At 37.5% G+C, this 21,297-nt stretch overlaps 3 protein-coding genes across 3 annotated transcripts in view; 2 read left to right on the forward strand and 1 right to left on the reverse strand.

Annotated features, from left to right (window-relative positions):
* Positions 1 to 52: 52 nt before the first annotated feature.
* LOC124163396 (60S ribosomal protein L4) lies at positions 53 to 8,639 on the reverse strand. The gene is made up of 8 exons (XM_046540279.1): positions 8,532 to 8,639; positions 8,048 to 8,225; positions 7,529 to 7,774; positions 6,370 to 6,494; positions 2,966 to 3,064; positions 2,576 to 2,847; positions 2,225 to 2,384; positions 53 to 335 (listed from the first exon to the last, which is right to left on the reverse strand). The coding sequence occupies exons 1-8, from the start codon at positions 8,532 to 8,534 to the stop codon at positions 120 to 122; spliced, it is 1,299 nt and encodes a 432-aa protein (XP_046396235.1). The 5' UTR covers positions 8,535 to 8,639; the 3' UTR covers positions 53 to 119.
* Positions 8,640 to 8,884: 245 nt separating this feature from the next.
* On the forward strand, positions 8,885 to 15,977 carry LOC124163397 (pre-mRNA-splicing factor SPF27). The gene is made up of 5 exons (XM_046540280.1): positions 8,885 to 9,043; positions 9,133 to 9,225; positions 9,433 to 9,605; positions 11,796 to 11,906; positions 15,173 to 15,977. The coding sequence occupies exons 1-5, from the start codon at positions 8,969 to 8,971 to the stop codon at positions 15,624 to 15,626; spliced, it is 906 nt and encodes a 301-aa protein (XP_046396236.1). The 5' UTR covers positions 8,885 to 8,968; the 3' UTR covers positions 15,627 to 15,977.
* A 4,489-nt stretch (positions 15,978 to 20,466) lies between these two features.
* The window catches only part of LOC124163414 (tight junction protein ZO-1), a 267,749-nt gene continuing 266,918 nt past the window's right edge, over positions 20,467 to 21,297 (forward strand). Inside the window, exon 1 of the mRNA XM_046540312.1 lies at positions 20,467 to 20,666. Coding sequence (XP_046396268.1) covers positions 20,569 to 20,666 — 98 coding nt within the window. The 5' untranslated portion in view covers positions 20,467 to 20,568. The remainder of the gene's footprint in view (positions 20,667 to 21,297) is intronic.

Raw genomic sequence — 21,297 nt, forward strand, 5'->3', positions numbered from 1 at the left:
AACTCCAGTCGCAAATTTACAATAACACAATTGGGTGAAAAATCTCAACAAATTCCTTTTTCAAGCCATTTTATTCAATATAATATACCAAGACAAATCAATTGATATCATACAGTGATTCACTTCTTGGCTGGTGATGGTGCAGCAGCTTTCTTGGTAGCCTTTTCTTTCATCGCAGCTGCAGCTTCCTTTCCTTTAATCATCTTCTCCTTCTTTGCAGCGGGGTCCTTCTTCACCTTGGGCTTCTTTCCCTTAGACAAACGGGCTGCTTTCTTCAGCTTAGCACGGGCCTCAAGCATCTTAGCTTCACGCTGAAGTTTCTCAGGGACAGGCAACTATGAAAAAGATAAAGATAATTAGCCATTGAAGTGCAAATTCACATCTTGAGAAATCAAATACCTTAATTGGCTCTTTAAAAGCGATAAGTAACACCTTTCCCGTGAAATATCTACTGGCCAGAATCAACCCAGTAACAGATACAAAAAACTCAGGGGGGGGGGGAGGGGGCACTTAAGATATTTAGAGCTATCGATTGTATCGCAATGAGAAATAATCAAGTCACATGCAAAATTTAAGAAAGTTTTATTTAAACTGATTATACGCATATTCAAGACAATGCTATCTTATGATATGAAAAAGTTACAATTGTGGTTCTGCTAATGTTCGGCAATGCGGACACCCACAATGGGAGGGGGTAGGTGCACGCGCCCTGCATGTATCTGCCACAGTTTAAGACTTGGTAGGTTGAAATTCTTTGAAGGATGGTCATAACCACAACAATGTTATTATTTCCAAGTGAAATGAGGACTAAGAAGTTCTACTTTTCATTTATCCATATGCACAATCAATCCCTAGACTAAAAAAAAACCAACCCAGATGGATACTGAAACAATTACTACCCATAACCTATTTGTCCCGCAAGCATGTCACTGCATTGACTGTTACAATGCATATAAATTATCGTTTGAACATTAGTTTGCAGTTAGAATTTTGTACCTAAGCAATGCTGGTGACTGGGAGAGCACAACAATAATTTTGAGTATCATCAACAATGATTATGATATCCTTTCAGCCTCTGTTACATACCACTGTATATATAATTAAATAATCAGAAATACAGTCCCACATGATAAGTTTCAAAGTTCTATCAGTAAAAAACCCTCTCCTGGGTACTGATGACAGAAACACCTTGTGGAGCACCATTTCACTTTAAATGTAAGTTATGAGGTGGAATTGAATCAAGTTTTGGAAAAGTTCTTGATATTAATTCCTAACAGCTGGACATCCATAACCTTCTTGATTAACTTTTTCAATTCATCCTAAGCTTTTGTGTGTGAAACTTGATTTCAATACAATTCTAGACAGATATTCTTTGGTCACTCAGTTGAATTGAAAAAAATCTTAAAACATAATACTTTTCCACTTGAAGACCGGTTGTGAAGAAAATACACCCAATGTCCTTAAAAGTGAATACTATTTTGAGGCAGAGGATTACAGGCTGAGGATTGTAAAAACAATAAACAATATCATTCTGCATTGTAACTGCATCACATAATCTTAAAATGAAACGTCAAGACCCAGTGGACATGTTTAATGCAGTGACCATCTCTGATTAGTGATCTCTGTTTTACAAAGATTTCAGATTTATAAAGCAAGTAGAAGGATGAAAATACCTACATCACGTTTATAATTCCTCATAAACATGTAATATTAAGGGAGATGATATTCAACAAAGTGTTAAATCTAATTCAAAACAATGCAAAATATTTCTTTGACTTCCCTTAATTGCACTAAACAATTTTCTTGACATCCTTCTCAGGACAAAACATGATGGGATCTATGTTGCAAATAAAGATTCAAAATTATGCATCACTAATGGTCTCATGTAATTACACCACTGCCTTAATTTCATTCATTAACAGGGGAAATATCAGAGTTAGTAAAGAACTATAACCTAACCATAATTTCAAACAATTTCAAGCTGAAGACAATCAGAGTTATAAACACACACAGGTACAAAGGTATAAGATGACAGTAAAAAAATAGTTAAGTAATAAATTAAGGAAAATTTAAGAGACCCAAAAGTAACTCATCAGGTAACAATTTCAGATCACGGAAGTTCATAACCCAATGCTCTGAATAAAAGGTGTTATCATCATCTGAGTTTATTCTCTCTGCCTGGCAACAGCAAATGATAACCAAGCAATAAAAATACACAGCTTACCCCTCTCCTCTTAGCAAGTTCAATCTCTCGCTTATGATCCCTCCTCCTAGCAGTCAGAATAGCTTGGCGTTTTAAAACAGCAGCATAAGGATTGAGGCGCAGCATTGCACGGGTATTACGCAGAGGATTAAGCTTGCGAACTCTTCTTTCAATCTTCATCCTGTAAGATCAAGGTCATGAGGAGTTAAAAATAATGATATTAATTCGAATAAAAATAGCATTTCACAGCACTAAAAGAAAAAAATGTCAAAAACAGTAACAACAAAGTTTAGATGTTACCTAATCTTTAAACAACAGGAATTAAAAAATAAGAATGACATTCCTGCAAAGTAACAGAATATAGATACTTACTTTGGTGCCCTCATGACCTTCCTGATTTCTTCTGCCTTGAGGAGGCGAGAAAGGTCAGTATTTGCCATCTTGGGCATGGGCAGATTGTATCCCTTCTTCATGGAGGAACCTTCACGCCAAGTTCCATAAATTTTATCAAGTTTGGCAAAAGCACTCTGAGTCCAAATGACAAAACGACCAACATGCCCGCCAGGTGCCAGCTTGAGAAGGTTCAACTTGTGAACTGGAACCATGTCAATACCAGGGATGTTACGGAATGCTCTCACTAAACCCTTTAAGAAATAAAAAATCAAAGACAATGATTAGCAAACATGTATGCTAAAACAACTTAAATGTTTATTGATCCTAAATAATTATAGTAAAATAATTTAAAAACTTGATGGTGCTTACCTGATTCTTATGGTAAACAATTAGGGGGCCCTTCCTTTGGATACGCCTGCGGTTCCTCATTTTTCCTTTACCAGCACGGAAGCGACGGGACTTGTACACCTAAAACGGGCATTAAAATAAGCTTAGCTAAAGATTTGCAAATTCATTAAATCAACATACTATATTTAACTACAGGAAAAACCATTATTATTTGTATTACATAAAATCAGAAAACATTCAAAGAGACCTTTGCCCGGATTTCTTAATACTAAATTGGGGCAGACCCTGCACTTGATTGTCAACATTTAACCTTGTCATTGTTAATTGTCTGGCACAACATTGGAATTGCTGAGTTCAGGCACTATGTGCCCGACAGACACAGATGTGAAAAAACATTAACTCTCAGCATGGCTTAGCTGTACACCTTTAAATTTAAAAGCACCATTATTAGTGTAGCCTGACACTTGATGTCTTACATGCTGTGCGTAGACCCCTTTACAGATAGTCATACAGCCCCGGGCCAATCGGGCAAGTTAATGTTTTAATTTTGCCATCTTTATCTAATAACGCTTTTATCTAATCCGCCACTGATCAGTCAGCATAAATGTGAAAAGTGAAAGGCTGCATAGTATGCATCAAAACAGAAAGCTACTGTAAGCATCAAGGGTCTATGCTGCCTAATGCCATGGAAAAATGAAAAATACTCGCACTCTGCCTGTCAGTTCCATTGCACCCCACGGAAGGTTAATTACATTGGAGAACCAAATAGTTCATAAACCTTCAAAAATCATGAAACCCATGTCATACACTTGGCATCTGGAAAATATTAACTAACACCTGCACCAGAAAATAGTTTCTCAAATACATTCCATTCATACCATTTAACTTCTACCGAGTACAACGACATTATAGAGGTAAAAACACTGCATTAGTCTCTGCACATTAGGTTATCACCAAAGGAATTCCTCAATATATTAGACAACAAATAACCTTAAATGAGTGATGCAGTGACACTAGAAATGAGTTCAAGACTTCATCAATGCCAATAAGGCCCTTAATATTTTGACCCAGAAGTAGACAACATGAAAAAATTGCTTTATTCATTTTTCAAATTGTCAATAATGTGTTAAACAAGGTAAATGAATCCATAGTCACTTCTGCACCATATTGTATTCTAGTTTGTATCCACCAAAGTCAGTACATTGTTTGGGAAAACGAAAGTAATACAGTAAACTCGTTAATACGAAGTTCGTGGGACCGAAAAACCGGAGGTTCATAATAACGAAGTTCATATGAACCCGGGTTCCCACTCAACCGTGAATAAGCCGCGAATTTTGTCTACCGTGAAAATCCTGGATATAGCCGCAAATTTCGCCATAAAACCTTAAAAATCTCTCAATCCTGATTGTAGAACTTCGATAGACTGATCAAGTTCGATACGTTAATCATGTTTCACGGTCAGGCACGTGCACACTTATAGTCTACGTATTTATCAGCACCCGAATATTCAAAGTGAAGTAATTGGTCAATACCACGGTCCATAGTATATGACCACACATTGACTGTTAATTTCCATTTTAATGGCAGAAGTCTGTTTTATCTCTGAGCATTTCAATTTCAATGATAGCTTAGGATGGACTTATATTGGAAAAAGGACAAATGAAATAACTTGCATTTCTAATAGACCCATAATGAACCATTTACGAAAACTATACGATTTTTAACCAAGTTCGGTCCCACACAAAATGAGGGCACATGCCATATGCTTCGAAATATGAGATTGCCATTATAATTTTACTTAAGGAAACATTTCTACGGCAAATAGGCTTTCAATTAAAGGCAATAGCTCTTAATAGATTGCGCTCACCTTGAGTTTGAGTTTATGTGAATAATAACGTGAAAGTGAAAATAATGCGTTTCAGCAGGTATTTATTTTGTCTTTAGATATTTCAAACCAAGTGCATTATAATTATATGAAATTGATTTTTTGAGTTATTATATTCTATAAACAATTTTAATATTTTCCGCGATCTCAGGAAGATTCGGTAAGGAAAATTTGGTTACTGCGCGGTAATAACAACGTGCGCAAAAAACAATCTCTCAGCGAGAATTAAAGAAGAACTTCCGGTGTCCAGGTGGAAGAAGGTCCTAAGGGCATTCGCATATTAAAGGAGGCCATGGTATTCGGCGTCGGGGCAAGAGCGCGGTTGGGCTGGGCCTTTGGTCGGCCCTGAATTTTGTAAATGATAGGTGACGTCATCACTTTTCATTGCTGCGTTTACATACACGTCACCTGTCACATACGTTAATTTTTAGTTAATATACAGCTGGTGATTTTTTTATTGTTGGCTTATTGACGGACCGTGAATTTGACAACATAGAGACCGTGAAAACCTGAAAAAACCGGGATTTTCATTATTTAGGTAGAGTGGGAACCCTACGAACGTTTCTTTTGGGAATCATCGTAAAAAGTATATTATTAAAGCGATTAAATTGCGTGTAAATATATATAAACAGGAAAATTCTTTTCAGTTTCTCGACAGAAGAATGCGGATTGACACAATCCAGGGTCGATCACTTCCCGAAAACAGTAAGTCCAAAATATGAACTAGATGCAATCCAAGACCTTGTTCCTAAGTTGATAAACCTACAGTCTGGCCGCTGAGAGTTGTTCGATGACAGGCAGAATGACTTGCTGGCCAATTTTGGACCCCATAAAAATTAACATGACAGGGTTAAATGGATGTGGTGTTGAAATGATTTCATTAAAAAAATGATCCAATGACATACTGAATGGTAGTTTCAAATAATACTGAATAGATTAAATATTTATCAGGTACCATATACATATCATTCCTACCATCAGGATATAGGCTACTATCATAAAACCCTCTTACAAACTTTTCCACAGACATGTTAGACCACTGAATAACCAATAAATAAAAATTATGATGGCTTAGATGGAAAAATTTCAATTATTCAAGAAAAATATGACCATATTTGATAAGAAATTAAGAGAGCTTCAGTAAATCATCAGGTAACCATTTCAGATCACAGAAGTTCATAACCCAATGCTCTGAATAAAAGGTGTTATCATCATCTGATTTTATGCTAAATCTAAGATTTAATGCTCTCCATCTAAAGCAAATGCAACTTTTTGTATGCCATAATAATAACTATTAAGGTGCAGAAGGTTCACGGTTCAGTAACATCATTTTCAACACAAGCAAAGGAGTAAAAAGAGAATATAAGATAAGTGATAATGATGAAAAATAATACACATGATGAATATAAACACATGAATGATCAAAAGCAATCAGCATAATATAGGTTGATTTTCAAATTAATAACAGAGAGAGACTATTTCACCACTGGGAGGAAGTCTAGTCCTCAATCTTTTAAGACTTATTTGCATATCTACCAACCTTCTCAATGTCATTCCAAGCTCTAATTCGACGCAGGAAGATGGAAGCCTGCTTCGTCTTAGTATACTCCTGAATCTTATCAGAAACAACAAGTGGAAATTCGGGTACATCCTGGATCATGTGACCTTAAAAGAAGAGAATTTACTATACCAATAGGAATGTAACTCATACAATTGAGATCAATACTATTAGCAGATGCTTCATTTATAACTTCTTATCATATATTAGTCAAAAACACAGACCAAATGAGAATAATCATGAGCATCCATCTCCATAAAAAACATTTATGGCACATGTAATGGGCTTCAGCTATTGTACTTAAAAGAGATCAAGAATTATGTATTATTTCCAAAGATTAGAGTAATGTTACAGGGCAACATGGTCTCACAAAGCAGGGTTGTCAGTTTCTCCTTTGCTATCTTCTCATTCTAAATGGGAAAACATCTGCCTTACTCTGACATTTACAATTCTATTTCCTCAAAAAAATTACACTTTTAGAGAAAAATAACAAGTAACTACATCTATACAATAAGATATGCCATCGATTGCGAAATTCAAACAAGAATTAAGTGGCACTGAAGATTTATACTAGTCCTAGCCTCCACGTGAGGTTCAGATTCCATGACCTTGAGTGACCGTCTACGATTGACAGATTAACGGACAAGATGTAAACATTTTACAAAGTCATTGACCATTGCAAGTGAATGTTCACTAATGTTCTACTTACATTAAAACTTACACAGCACACTGGTTTTTACCAACCAGTGCGGAGCAAGTACTCTGGTCTTACTGCCTCAGGCAACGCACTACACTTAATTGAAAAGAGATTAACACACATGATACCACAAGTATCACCATGGATGGAGGAATTTATTTACTTGACCCTACTATAAGTCATTATATGAATTCACATACTAACCAGCTAATAAAATATACATATAAACTAGGACTAAAAAGTACAAACTTTGGAATAAAACGCCATAATAATGATTCTCTGGCTCAAAGACAACTGTAACCTACAAAAAGGTTGATGACTTGTGTACAACCTGGCATACTACATCACTGAAGACTGATATTAACATGACGAAATGCACAAATTGCAGTACACGACAGAATATTATTAAAAATCCGCTACATGATTAAGTAATTTAACGCATACCTTTGGACATAACAAGGGCTGGGACACCAGATGCGGCAATGGCAGACACCATGGCATACCGTCTCTGGTTGATGTTAATTTTTCTATGCCATCGACGCCAAGTCTTAGTAGGAGCGAACATGCGACCTCCACGGCACATGTTTCCGAAGGCTCCCTGACCGGAACGATGAGTACCACCGCCCCTTACCCTGGGGATACGAGCGACGGCACGACCAGTACCCCACGATTCGGCACTAGTCTGATGACCTATAAAAAATACAAGTAACGTCAGCTCAAATGTGTGAAAACTATTGCTTATCGTCCCTTTCGTAGGGTGTCACACAAACATGGAAAAATTCTTCTGTAGTGTGGTGCAAACCATGCTTGCTACTACAGTAATAACAAACAAAGGGTCTCACCGCACAGTAATCTAGCACTCCACAGGATCACAATAACTATATAAGTTAATGTGAGGACAATGGTGCACTTCTTTTCGTAATTCAAACGTACTACAAGGCGTGAAAGAATAGGTTTACATACCGGCATCCTTGTTCACAGCGTAAGGTTGTCTATGGTTCTTGGCCATATTCATGTGGACGAAATTGACAACATCGGGCCTGATTGGTGCCTTGAACACCATCGGCAAGGGAATTGTAGCATCAGTAACAGCATTCTTTTCGCTGTAGACTGTTATCAGCGGTCGTGCTGCGGACAAAGACTGAGAAAAATAATAATTCGGTGAGACAATCGAGGAAACTTCCGTGAGCAAGAAAGAAAATTACTAAAATTAAGACGTATACACATTTCTAATAACACAACAGATTGCTTTGAAATATCAAAACATAATGTAAAGCATTGACAGAAGAAAATGTTGCTCGTGCGAACAAACCGTGCACGTGGTGTACGGACCATATAAGTACACACACAATTCACAATATCACCGTATTATTGATAAAATTCATATTAGAATGAAAAATAGACTATTTTACACCACCCAAAGAAACTCTAACATAGAACAACCTACCATTTTCACCTATTTTCTAAATCCTCATTAGCGGTTTCATAAGACAAACGGCGACCGCCAGCCTCAAAAGAACGTGGCAGAGGAACTGAAATCCCAGAATGCAGCACGAGGTAGCCAACATATAAAATTATATGCATTCATTATTTTTTTTAAATTTACCGTAGTACGATATGATTACTTCCAATCAAACAAAAATAATTTACAATTAAAAAAATAATTATAATTTATTAAATGCCGCAAAAGGATGGCAAATAACTAATATTATTTCGTGCAAATCTGTTAAGTTGGTTACAAAGCTGTGGATTGTGGGGTTCACAAGGGTTGCAACAGGGAATCTCGATGCTCAACTATTGAGCACATATGCTGCTGCAGCTTCTGCACAGCGTTTAAGCGAAATAAGCTCGTTTTGAAAACATTTGAAATTGCCACCCGGGATCATGGCAGGCGAAGTGTTAGTAGATGCTTTACCGTATATTGATCAAGGATATGATGAGCCAGGCGTCAGGGAGGCGGTATGTTTTATAATAATTTCAATTTTTATGTCTTACAGTATTATGTGGTACATTGTCATGGTTTTTCTCTAATCTGATGCTATCCTCAGGCCCTTGCCATGGTGGAAGAAGAAACTAGAAGGTATCGACCAACGAAGAATTATTTGGAGCACATACCCACCCTAAATCTTAGTGCTTTTGAAGTAAGTTATGTATGAAGAATTAATTAACCGCTGTTGAATAGTGTTTACGTTTGCTTACTTAATGTGATAGTTTATTATAGCGTGCCTTGATTGTGTTGTCATTGGTGTTTTTATGTAGAAGATATATTTTTTTAATGCATACTCACATGAATCAGTGTTGAAATCCGTCGCAAAGCATCTCTCTCATTAAGTTAATTGTAATTGCAGACCGAAATAATGCGAAGTGAATTCGAACGGATGCAGCAACGACAGCCTATGGACGTCTTGAGTATGAAGAGGTACGAATTGCCTCCACCGCCTGCAGGAAAATTGACTGATATTGCTGCATGGACGGAATGCGTGGATAATTCTATGGCCCAACTGGAACATCAAGCCACTAGGTATGTCGTAGGTGACTGATGTTATTATGGTTTTTGTTACTCAAAGAAAATGTAGACGACGTTACTTAAGTGTATAAAAGGAAAGTCGTTTGTGACTTTACGACTCTAACGCCCAGTTTATACCGTTCTTGGTGCCCCTTTTATGTTATCATTATTAAAAAAGCAGCTTCTTATAGAGGGTCTAAATAGTCCTAAGTAGCTGTTTTTCCCTTCAACAAAATATTGTAGATCAGGAATGGGACAGTATGGAGAACCCTTTTTACCGAAATGGTCGGAGTGTAGTTGAGAATTTTATTGCACATTATTCTCAGTTTGTTCTTGTCTCCACACATTCCACATCAGGCACTTCAGTTCCAGGTGTGGCCTTACGAATTTTGAATCTGATTTTGATTGGGCGATTGTTGGAAATGCGTCTCGCACAAACTTACTTTACAATTAGGGTAACTCCTGGGAAGATATGGGTGATTGGTTTGAAAGGGCTTCTTGATTACCTGTCCACTGAGTTATCTTCTAAGCAGCTCATCTGAGCAGTCAATGTGATTAGCAGTTGCAAGCAGGGTCAAAAATAGAAGCAAATTAACGAAAGGTTAAGTTGGTGTCATAACAATTGCCTTAAAGGCGGATAGCTGAAAGCAGGGAGGGTGCAGTATTCGTATTCTGAAAATACAAGTGATGTGGTGAGAAAACAATGCTGTAGAATGGCTGTGAAGATTTTTGTGGTCTCACACCGGGTAAGGTCCTTCATATCTATTTCCAACATTTCGATGAGCAACTTGCCCATCCTCCTCAGGGCCTCTTCGGATTCGATGGCATTGAATTTGAGGAATCCTTCTAATTCAATGCCATTCCATCTGTGCCTCTAGGTATGTATACAAGTTGCCGTGGTTTAGAGCGGTTGCCCTCTTAAGTGTCTCCTGATTGGCTGCCAGTTCCCATAGATTTTCAGGGTGTGGTCCTGTACATAGCTTATGTTGTAGCCACAGTCTCTGTTTATAGTATTGATGTGCTGTTGAATCTGAATGGGTTCTTTGACTATGCAATCCCAATATCCATGGAATTAACACAGGCACGTACGGAATGTCATTGTATTCCTGAATCCCTGAGGACGATGGCGAGTTGTTGCTCATCGAAATGTCTAAAGGCGATATGTAGGTCCTTACCCTGGATGAGACGCAAGAAATCTTCACGGCTATCGTTCACAAGTAAAATATCTAGACATTACATAATCCTGTTGAATAGTAAATATGCAACATTACTGTGACTTAAATCATTAATTATCCTAGTTTAATTACTAAACTTCACATTTTCATCATTGATTTTCGGTAACTCATGCATCTTACAGTGGCAAGACATTGTGTATTAATATTTTGGTATAGTGAATGAAATAGTGGATGTGCGACATGTTGAAGTAAAAGGTAGTTGCACTCTTCCACAACAATTATGGAAGATTTTATTGAAAATTATAAAATTATGCCCTGATATTGAAGTTGGTGCAAATTGTATAAGGCTCAAAGGTCCCTCACTTTTTCTTCTAGCTTTTCATCCGGTCTATGAAAAATTCAGTTGTTATTTTTTTAACTGCATGCCATGATTTAACCCATAGTGCGCGGGAACGTTTTTTTACGTTCTACATGCTCGGTGCGGCATTTACTCAAATTTTTTATTGCTACTAGGATATGTTGCTCTGGGGCACTTTCCCTCACCATAAGGATCACTAAGAGGCTTAACTCGACTAGAACAGCCCTCATGGCAGGGGGTGTCTTCTGCACTGGCTGGCAGCTAAAATCGTGAACTCCTGCATCCCAAAGGTTAACTTATTCTCTGGTGATTTGTGATCAGCCATGCTGATTCATATGGGCAGGGTCCTTAAGTCACTTTGCAAATGATGCCAGCAACTGCGGTTACCATTATGTGTTGGAAAATGTTACATTCTAATATGGGCAGCATATGTAGGCTTAATAATGGTCACTCCATGGTGATTGCCACTATCATTACTCAGAAAGTGTACCTTGGATCAAATCATTCTTATAGTTCTGTCACATATTTTTTTCTTACAAATTTCCCTGATGGTGATGCCTAACTTCCTCGGGAACTGCATAATTTTGTGTAGAAGCACGTAAGGATTTACTGGGTCGCTGAAGGATGGCTGTAATTCTAGCAGTGTTATCACTCATAATTGCTTGATTGCAGGATATGTAATTTAGAGCTGATGCTGGAGTATGGATGTGAAGCATGGAAGTCGTACCTGACCGTTTTAGTGAAGCTGTCTACCCAAGCTCAGAAACAACTGCAAGCAGTCAGGTAATTATAGTGAACTCCGGGTTATATGAGATAAATATGGAGAGAAAAAGGTCTAATGATCAGCAAAACTGATTTTTCACTTTCATCCTGGAGTGTTCCTTATTTTCACAAATCAGGCTATATGATATTATTTTTCACTCCGTTAGTTATTTAGATTGCTTTAAGGACTCATTGAGGTTGCATAATGAGCAGTGTCTCTATCCAATTTATGTTCCAAGCCCAGTTCTCTTTGTCAAGTGCTTTTTTTTCAGTAGTATTCAGAGTGAACATTTTCAATACCTTCATGATTTTCACTTATTCTCCCAAGTCAAAGTGACTTATGTTTCTGAAAATCTTCCATGTTCACCTTTTAGGTCAAACAAATGTTTTAACATGAGACAAACCAGCATGTGTCCTGTCCTCAGCAATACTTATAACACTAGTTCATATTGTAAGTACTGCTGAGGACCAGGATTATGATACTCCTATATAAATTCCATCCAATCTTGTTTTCGTCTTCGAAGTACTTAGTATTGTATTGGCTGAGGTAGGTTTACTTGGAGCATTTTGCCAATCTCTGCAGCATGTGTACAAATTAGAATAAAATTTCTGCAAATATTTGTGAAGCTTGAAGAAAGTCAATGGTTTTGTCTTGCATTTGTGAATGGCTGTACAGTTTGCAATGGTGGAAAATATGTGACTTTGGTGTTGGAAAATGCCATACACTCAAAGGTTTCATAAATTTTTGTTCACTCATTGTCAAGAGCAGACTGGGAAGTATTTCATAAGTACTTACATTTCGGGTTTACTCATATTTAGGCTTCAGGTAGCATTAATAAAATATCTTTGGCCAATTCCAATCAGGGTAGTTAATTTGTATTGAATTTTGGCTCAAATTTGGATTATGTCCCATATTTACCCAAATGCGGTCGTTGTTTGGAAGCTTAGTAAGTGACTTAGCTGACAGAGTATTGGCTTCCTTAAATGCCTCAATTCTCGGGAACAGTTCATTTCTATTTTTTCGTCATCGCTGCATTATGCAAATAATGGCTCATTGCCTCTTGTCCCCTACCATGCCTTAAAATTTATAGTTTCATATTCTTAGGAATATATGTACGAGGGAGGACCCAAAAATAACAGGAATTTCCAATAACTTTTTTATAAATCAATATTTTTCCACCAAATTTTCACCACCTTCAATCCTCCTTGACTACGACACAGTTATCTAATATTTTTTTCGACTGTTCAAAACAATTTATTAATTCACTTAGATCAATGTTGTTTAGGCATTTTAGCGATTTTTGTTTAACCTCATTTACAGTCCCAAAAGGTTTCCCTTTCATATCCCTTTTCAGTCTAGGAAATAAAAAGAGTCACAGGTGGCAATTTCTGGTGAGGGGGGGTTGAACAGTTGGCACCATGCCGTTTTTTGTCAAAAACCGCTTCATGCACGGCACGGTGTGGGCTGGTGCGTTGTCGTCGTGGAAGAGCCAATCACCTGTGCGCCAAAGATCCTCCCTTTTCTTCCGATATTTTCCCTTTACCTCTGCAAATTATGTACAAAGTTCGTCAATAGTTCGGCAATGATCTTCTTTAATGAGGGAGTGGATTTTCACAACATTGCCGTCCGTTCTTGATGTTGACGGGTTCCCTGAACGAGGATGGTCATCAGGTCAATTCTTGCCTTCCTCCTCGCCATCAACATTTAAACTCCTTAACCACTGTACTAATGGTAAGATTTTTCATTATACTTTCATAGAAGATCCCTTTCATCAGCTCCATCCTATTTAGAAATGTCTCCTTCATTAACACAATTCTCATTTTGCTATCCTAGCCCTGAGGTGTCTGTTTTCCTCTAAAGTGCTGTCTAAGTAAAGAACTAAGTATAAAAAGCGATACAATGATTACTTTGCTGTAAAAAAATTAGAAGATTACCTTTTTATTATTACTAATAATTTTTTTGTTGTCTAAATTAAAGTCTCTCCTAACTTTGTGAGCAGCAGACAAAATCTTTTTGCTACGTTGAGTGCTGGCATTTTCTTTTTGGCCATCAAAATTTTTTTTCAAGGAAAATTTTCATTGTTATAGGTATATTTCTCAATAGAACAAATAAGGATCAGTAATGAAGATGAAAGCAAAAGAGGCTATCCTTATGACCTTTAGCTAGCTTACGAATTACTCAATGTCAATCAAATGAAGATGATGAAGTCTAAAGAACCCTCTTTTTTTATTTTTGTCCGTATTAAATTGATACGTATATGTATTGACTTATACCTAGATTGACTAATGTTGATGAAAATGAGAATCACCCCTTCAAGTCATGTTAAACTTAACTTCGGTGGTGTAATGAGAACCTTGTTGGAGTTATGCATTGATTCAGTATATTCATACTAGCGATGAGCGGAACTGTGATATTCCAATCACTTACAGTTAGAGTTTCTTAACTGTGATTGCGATCACCGACAAGAATCACTCATGAAAGTCAGCCGTGATTTGTGGCACTGCTATTCCTGCTATTTTGTCCAATTCCAATGAATGAGGTCGCCGCAAAGGGAAGGAATAAACTTATTGAAAATAGGAAAATTAGGCAAAATGTTTTTTTGTAGGAATAGTTCTGATTCTGAGTTTATATTAAGATAATTAAGTAAATTTGATATGGTGAAGGAATTGATTAAGAGGCAATCATTAAAATCCCATTGACATTTTTTATTCAAATCATATATTATATTCAAATCATAAAAGATGAGTAAGACATCTTTTTTTATACAGAACATTGCCGCAGTTGGTAGCAGCCGAAGCTATCTTTACCGTATTCACAGTCACAGTGATTTCGAGTATTTAGAGATTGAGTCACTGGCAGTGATGGCTTCTTCTCTTCAATCACAGGTAGCGATATATCGCTCATCACTTGCTAGCCGCCTGTTCACCAAATCCACAATCACAGTGATTAGAGTCACCAGCAGGACTGCTACTTTTCAGTAACTGTGATTCAATCACAGTTAGCAATATATCGCTCATCACTAATTCATAGGCAATGAATTAAATTAAAATTTAAATCATTTATTAGATAACCCTAATAGATTATAGAAGTGAATTAGGAAAGATCTTTTTTGTTTAAATTTAAAAAGATACACTTGACAAAAATTGATATCTTTTCATATCATGGCAGGAAAAATTGGGCGCAGTTGTTCATAATATTATGAAGCATGATTACTTGTCAAACTGTCGCTTATTATTCTTGAAAGATAAGCTGTTCATTTATTTACTCTCACATTCTACTCTTCTAGGAAGCAAATTCAGGAGACCAACTGGGAACGGAAGAACATGCAGACGACGGGTGGGGAACGTTTGCGAGCCCTTGAAGCCAGCTGGGTAAGCTTGGTCTCCAAGAACTATGAGATAGAGCAGGCTTGTGCACAGATGGAAAAGGAGCTGAGCAATGCGCAGAGGAAGAAGCAAATGCAGGAGGAAGCGCTGGAGGGTGAGGGGAAGTCAGAAGAGGGTCCCACCACAATGGAGGAGGTGTGGGAGGCCGCCGAAAGGGAGGAGAGGATGAACGCAATGGATGCGGATGAAGCGGAGGAAGACGAGGATGAAGATGATGAGAGGGACGAATCTCCTGAGAGGAGGGATTCTTCACCAGATCGATCAGAGACACCTTCACCGAGGAGGGATGATGAGGATGATGACGAAGAAATAGAAGATAGAAATAGGATGGAGGAAGATGATGATTCACGCTGATTCCATTAGGTCCTTTGCATAATGAAAACCATATTAATTGCGTGTAAGTGTGAGAGAATTCCAGGGACTGAATTCAAACCTTTATTATGGCTTCAGAAGTGTTCTATCTACCTTATGTAAGGTATAGGAATCCATCTTCTCCTGGACTAAAGACTTTGTACATAGAGTGCTTTCTACGATTTTTATTGTGTCTGTATGTATGTGGATTGATGTGTGATGTGTTTCTTTCCATGCTGAATCTGATCTAAATTTGGTAAAACCAGTTTGTTTATGTTATTATGTGATGTAAAATTTTATATTATCCTTGTGAAAGAGAGTGGAGTACATAATACAGATTCAAGTTTCAGAGTAGTCATTGGTTTTTCTTTTCAGTTTGGCATGAGATGATTGCGTGGGTACAGCAGTTATACTTAAAAGCTTGGTTCTTAAAAGTGATTAATGATTTTCATTGTCAATCAGCTCTTTTGTTTCATAACTAATGAAATTAGTGTTCAAATTAGGCTATATAATGTTGCTGATTTATGCATTGAATTTCAGGATTTTTTTTCTTTACTGCTTCAATTGAGAAAATTCTTTGCTACATTTTTACCACTATCTTATGATCAGTCAAGGAATACTAGGTAATTGTCAACACAAATAATGTAGTTAGTTAGAGAGTAACCCAGCCCAAAGAGTTTTTATCATGATGATTATTTGTATCGTATTGCGGATGCAAAGTTAGTATTGACTTGAAAATACTTGTGCCATGTGTACTGCTGGAGTGTACGCAATACCATGTGAATGCTGCAGTGGCGCCGACTCCATGGGGCTTGAGGGGGCCCGAACCCCCTCAAAAATTCCTTATGGGTGTGAGGAAAAAATGTGTCAGGCTTGTAGATTTTCCTCGGAGTGTCCAGATATCGAGATTCGAGTTATCAGGGTTCCACTGTTGATCATACGACTTCTAAAATGCTTAAAAAACTTAAAACTCACTAATTATAAATTTTCCGGGGCAAGATCCCCGGTTTGGGTCATCCAATATTTTATATAAGTCTGCATCCGTGGAATGCGGAAACCCTACATTGGAGAGAAGGGCCACACTATAGAGGCCAGATGAAAAGAACACCGCAGACACTTATGATTAGGACAACCAGAAAAATCTGCCATAGCTAAGCTAGCTAGCTAGCTTGGAGTTTCACAATGACCTAATATCTGTCTAGAATTTACAAAAATACCATGTAGCCTTGATCATAGGTGGATCTAGGGGGGGCATGTTTCCCCCCCCTTAGACCCTGTCCCAAATTTTTGAAAATTCCTCAAAATTAAATGAGAAGGTTTCTGAATGAGACTGTAAGAATTGGTTCTATTGAAGAATAGGCTATTGGCTTCTAGTTTGAAATTCTATTTGCGATATACTTTGGATATTATTGTTTCCACATTGATAAGAAATGAAATGCTGTTTACGAAGCGAGAATTTGATATTTTATAACAAATCAATGGGAAGATCAATTATGACGTAACTTTCGGTTTATCCTTTATTTGTATCTATCCTATGAAGTTAGTGCAAAAAACTTTGCACTTGTGCATTAGTTTTGACAAAATTAAAGTTTTAATGCCATGGGACAAATATGTCCCTATGCACCATAAGGGAGCCAGAATTGGTATTCTTTCAAGTAAATTGACCTGCAATTGAATTAAAAAGGGTTTCTTTATTATTTTCAAAACATAAAGCGTTCCTGACAATCTCAAAACTCCTTCGAGACATTATATTGTTAATTATTGGCAATATGTGGCACTTGCATGTCAGGATCAGAGGACTAATAGTCTCTCTAACCCGGAACGACATGATAACTCATCATTAAATTCATCCCTAAATACACGCTTATCTCGTCAGCAGTAGTTTGGAAAGATGCCCACTCTTGTTTCATGAAAGTTCACTTTGTTGAACGACTAGAGTGACCAGTTCATCAAAACCACAAGCTTTTCTAACACATCCCTAGCTAAATTTTCTAATTTGAAGGGGATAGAGACCCTCAAGGTTGTGGCTGTGGTCTCCATCAAGAAGCCAGGCAATGAATGACATGCTTCTTCCTCACCTTTGAAGTGAGGTGACGTAATTCGGCAAATGTACGCATGACCAAACAATGTAATAGGTTTGGTATGAGGAGCGAGAAAAAGGGGGGCAAGATCGGTACGAAGTGAAAAGGGGCTTGAGGTTCCACTGAAGAAAAGGCACAACATATCCCTTTGGCACTGCTGACCACCCCTTCCTTCCGTTGTAAGAAATTTCCTTCCACTTCTGTGGGGTGTTCAAGGTCCTCGACTCTTATTCATCCCTTTGTTGTACATATTTTGATTCACTTCTGTGCAGACCTGGATGGGACGCAATTGCCTCTGCTGGTTGATTCTCGTCTTTTAACTGTGGTTTGGTACTAAGAGCAGCAATATGAGTGAATTCCCATTATTTCAAATGTAGTTCATACATTTCAGAATGAGTTTTGGTACTAGCACGCTTCTCAACTGCTTCGTTTCAATAATTTGCCAACTGAAACAAATGCTGATAATAGAATGCTTTTTTGCATGTATGTATTTGGGGGAGAATTTTGAGTTATCAACTCATTTGGTTTCTAGTTTTAGGGACTATTGGTCTTTTGATTCTGACATGCAAGCAGGGGTGCCGACTTACAAAAAATATTGGGGGGGGCCCAAACCGGGGACCTTGCCCCGGTAAATTTTATAAGTAGTGAATTTTAGAAGATTCATATGATCAACATTAGAACCCTGATCACTCAAATCTCGATATCTGGACACTCCGGGGAAAATCTACAAGCCTGATACATTTTTTTACTCACATCTGTAACGATTTTTGGGGGGTCTCGGGCCCCATCAGGCCCCATGGAGTCAGCGCCGCTGCATGCAACCCTATGCAAAAAAACTGTTGAATCCAACAGTAACTGCTGAATTCATCTATAACTGTTGGATTAATTAGTTACTGTTAGAGTTAACAGTTATTGTTAGTTTTAACTGTTACTGTTAGTTTTAATAGTTACTTTTATTTTTAACAGTTACTGTTAGTTTTAACAGTGGTCCCAGTTAGCTGTTGAAATTTCAACAGCTTTTTCGCTAAGGGAAGTGTCGTATATTGCCAATAATTGACAATATGATAACTAGAAGGCATTTTGAAGTCATTAGGATGGCTTTGCAATTTGAAAACAATAAAAAAAATGCTTCCCAGAAGTCTGTTACATTATGATCAAGCTTTCAAAGTTAATGTTACCTACCTATGCAGTATTTCACGAAAGCAACCACCTACATTGATGAGAGAAGCTGTGAAAATCTTCATACAAAAAAAATTACATGTTGTATCTTGCATTTTTTGACATAGTTGTTTATTGTTAGTTTTTTATGGTTAAAGTATATTTCTAAATAATAGTAGTTGAAACAATATACAAAGAAATCTTATTTTGATCGATGTTGATGGGTGCTTTGAAAAATTGAACAATTTTTTGCTATATTTGTTTAATTATTATTTTTATTAATTTGTGGACATGCCATACATTACCATATGCAAGGAGTTTTAAGATTTTAAATAATATTTAAAAAATAACTTTAGACAATATTTAGTGGCCAAATAGATATAGTAACACATCATAATCAGCACATATGTGATTTTCTTATTCGGAATTAATTTTACCCTTACCGTCCATAGGGACATATTTGTCCCAGACTATATTTCAGAAACTATTAGAGATATCACTTTCACTTAAATGTTTGTGGATTCTACGCATCAATATATTAGCCTAAAAACGTATTTTGTTATGGAATTTAATGGCTGCAATCATTATGGACCTCAAAGGGTTATAAAAATATACAAGATTTTTAATATGGTACCATTATAATTGCGTTTTTTTTGTATTACGAGATACAGTGGCACAGTGAGGGGGGTTTTGGGGGATAAACCCCCCCCCCCCCAGGGCTCAGAGAATTTTTTAAGTTTAATCCATTTTACTTGATTGGACTAATATTACTTATAGAGTACTGTAAGGATAATAAAAATATCCCTCAGAAGGCCGTAAAGCTTACCATTTTGAACCATTTATCTTAAAATTTTCTGGGGAGGGCCCCCCCCCCCCCCCCGCAACTCCCGCTTCCCCTGGTGGGTATTCCACACCCCTAACTCCCCAGTATTAGTTGTGCCTAAAACCCCCCTAGCCTCAATTCCTAGCTGCGCCCTTGACGAGATATCCTTGTGCCCCCCCCCCCCAGAAAAAAATCTTGGATATGGCCATGCTTGTGCCCACCCCCCAGAAAGAAATCCTGGATCCGACCCTGGCCTTGATTATGCCTGGTTCTAACAACAGGAAGCAAAAATCAGGAATGGTAATTCACCTTCAACTATTACTTTCTATTTTATGTAGAGGAAGCAAAAAGTATTGAAATCCATGGGAGCAAATATTAATAGAGTTGCGAATTTCCGATGATATAAGCGTCATATTAGGTGGATGTGAAAAAAAACTGGCGATAATGGACAGGAAAATATGTCTATACACGTAGTATTCATTGGCCGAAAATCAAATTTAAATTATCTAAAATATTAGTCTGCATTGGAGTGGAGAGACTTAGATTAATATAAAACCTATAATCCATTATAACTGGTGGAGATTAAGGGATTTTGTGACATGGATAGCGGAATAATCAGCTATTCATTGTTATTCAACCTATGGTTTTCCCGCCTTACGCTTTAATGGTTCAATTTTCCTCCTATAGATGTCACAGGCAACGACGGCGGGAGAAGACATCCCCTACCGAAGGCGACTCATTAATAAAAGTGCGTGTATTTTAAAATCGTGGTTGAGGAGTAGTTCGAAGGAAGGAGGCGCCGACAAAGACAATTCATCCGCGGGTCTCCTCTCAGTGGGAGGTTTAACATAAGTGTTTCGTTGTTATGTGATATCTTCTAGTCATGGAGAGCAGGGAACAAGCTTTGTGCAACTGGCCGCAGCAGCAATTAGGATACTTCGTTCCTTACCATATCATGCATGGAGTGTACTACTTCACGGGGTGAGTGATGCTATAATTTATTTAGTTCGTCCAAGTTCATAGGCGAAATTTTGATTTGGTGATGTCGAGAATCTCTGTCTTCTTTCTGTTAACTCCCTACATGTCGGATGGCGGCTGCTATTTGAATATGTTTGCATTTAGGAAATGCACATTTAAGTTGTGCTGTTGACGACGGATCCATGAAGGCCCGAAAGCATTCAAATCATGCAGCTCAAGGCAGTCTGTTTCTTTTCAGGTGGTTATTTAGGTATACTCATCATTATAGTGAACATCAACGGTGTTATCAGTTGTTGGCAGTGTACGTTGGCAATCACGATCAAGAGCATTAATGCTCTTGATCGTGATTGTCAGCGTTCGCAAAATTCATAATAACTGCTGGATTTCTGTAGTGGTCACAAACCTGCTTAATGATGTGTTGTGGTGTTGAAGACTAGATTCACGATTCACAATTTGGCGGTATCCATAGATACACCACCGCAGTGATTGTTGGGTTTGACTTTTTTTTAATGGGATATATAATCAAGTGAGAGTTGTTGGAGCTGTCGTAAGGACTTCGGGGATCTCTTCTCATGCATTATTCACGGAATATACTTGATTCAATCGTTACATTTATCGAATACTCAAGTTAGGC

Source organism: Ischnura elegans, chromosome 8, assembly GCF_921293095.1.
Source record: "Ischnura elegans chromosome 8, ioIscEleg1.1, whole genome shotgun sequence".
In the NCBI taxonomy this organism is placed as follows: Eukaryota; Metazoa; Arthropoda; class Insecta; order Odonata; family Coenagrionidae; genus Ischnura; species Ischnura elegans.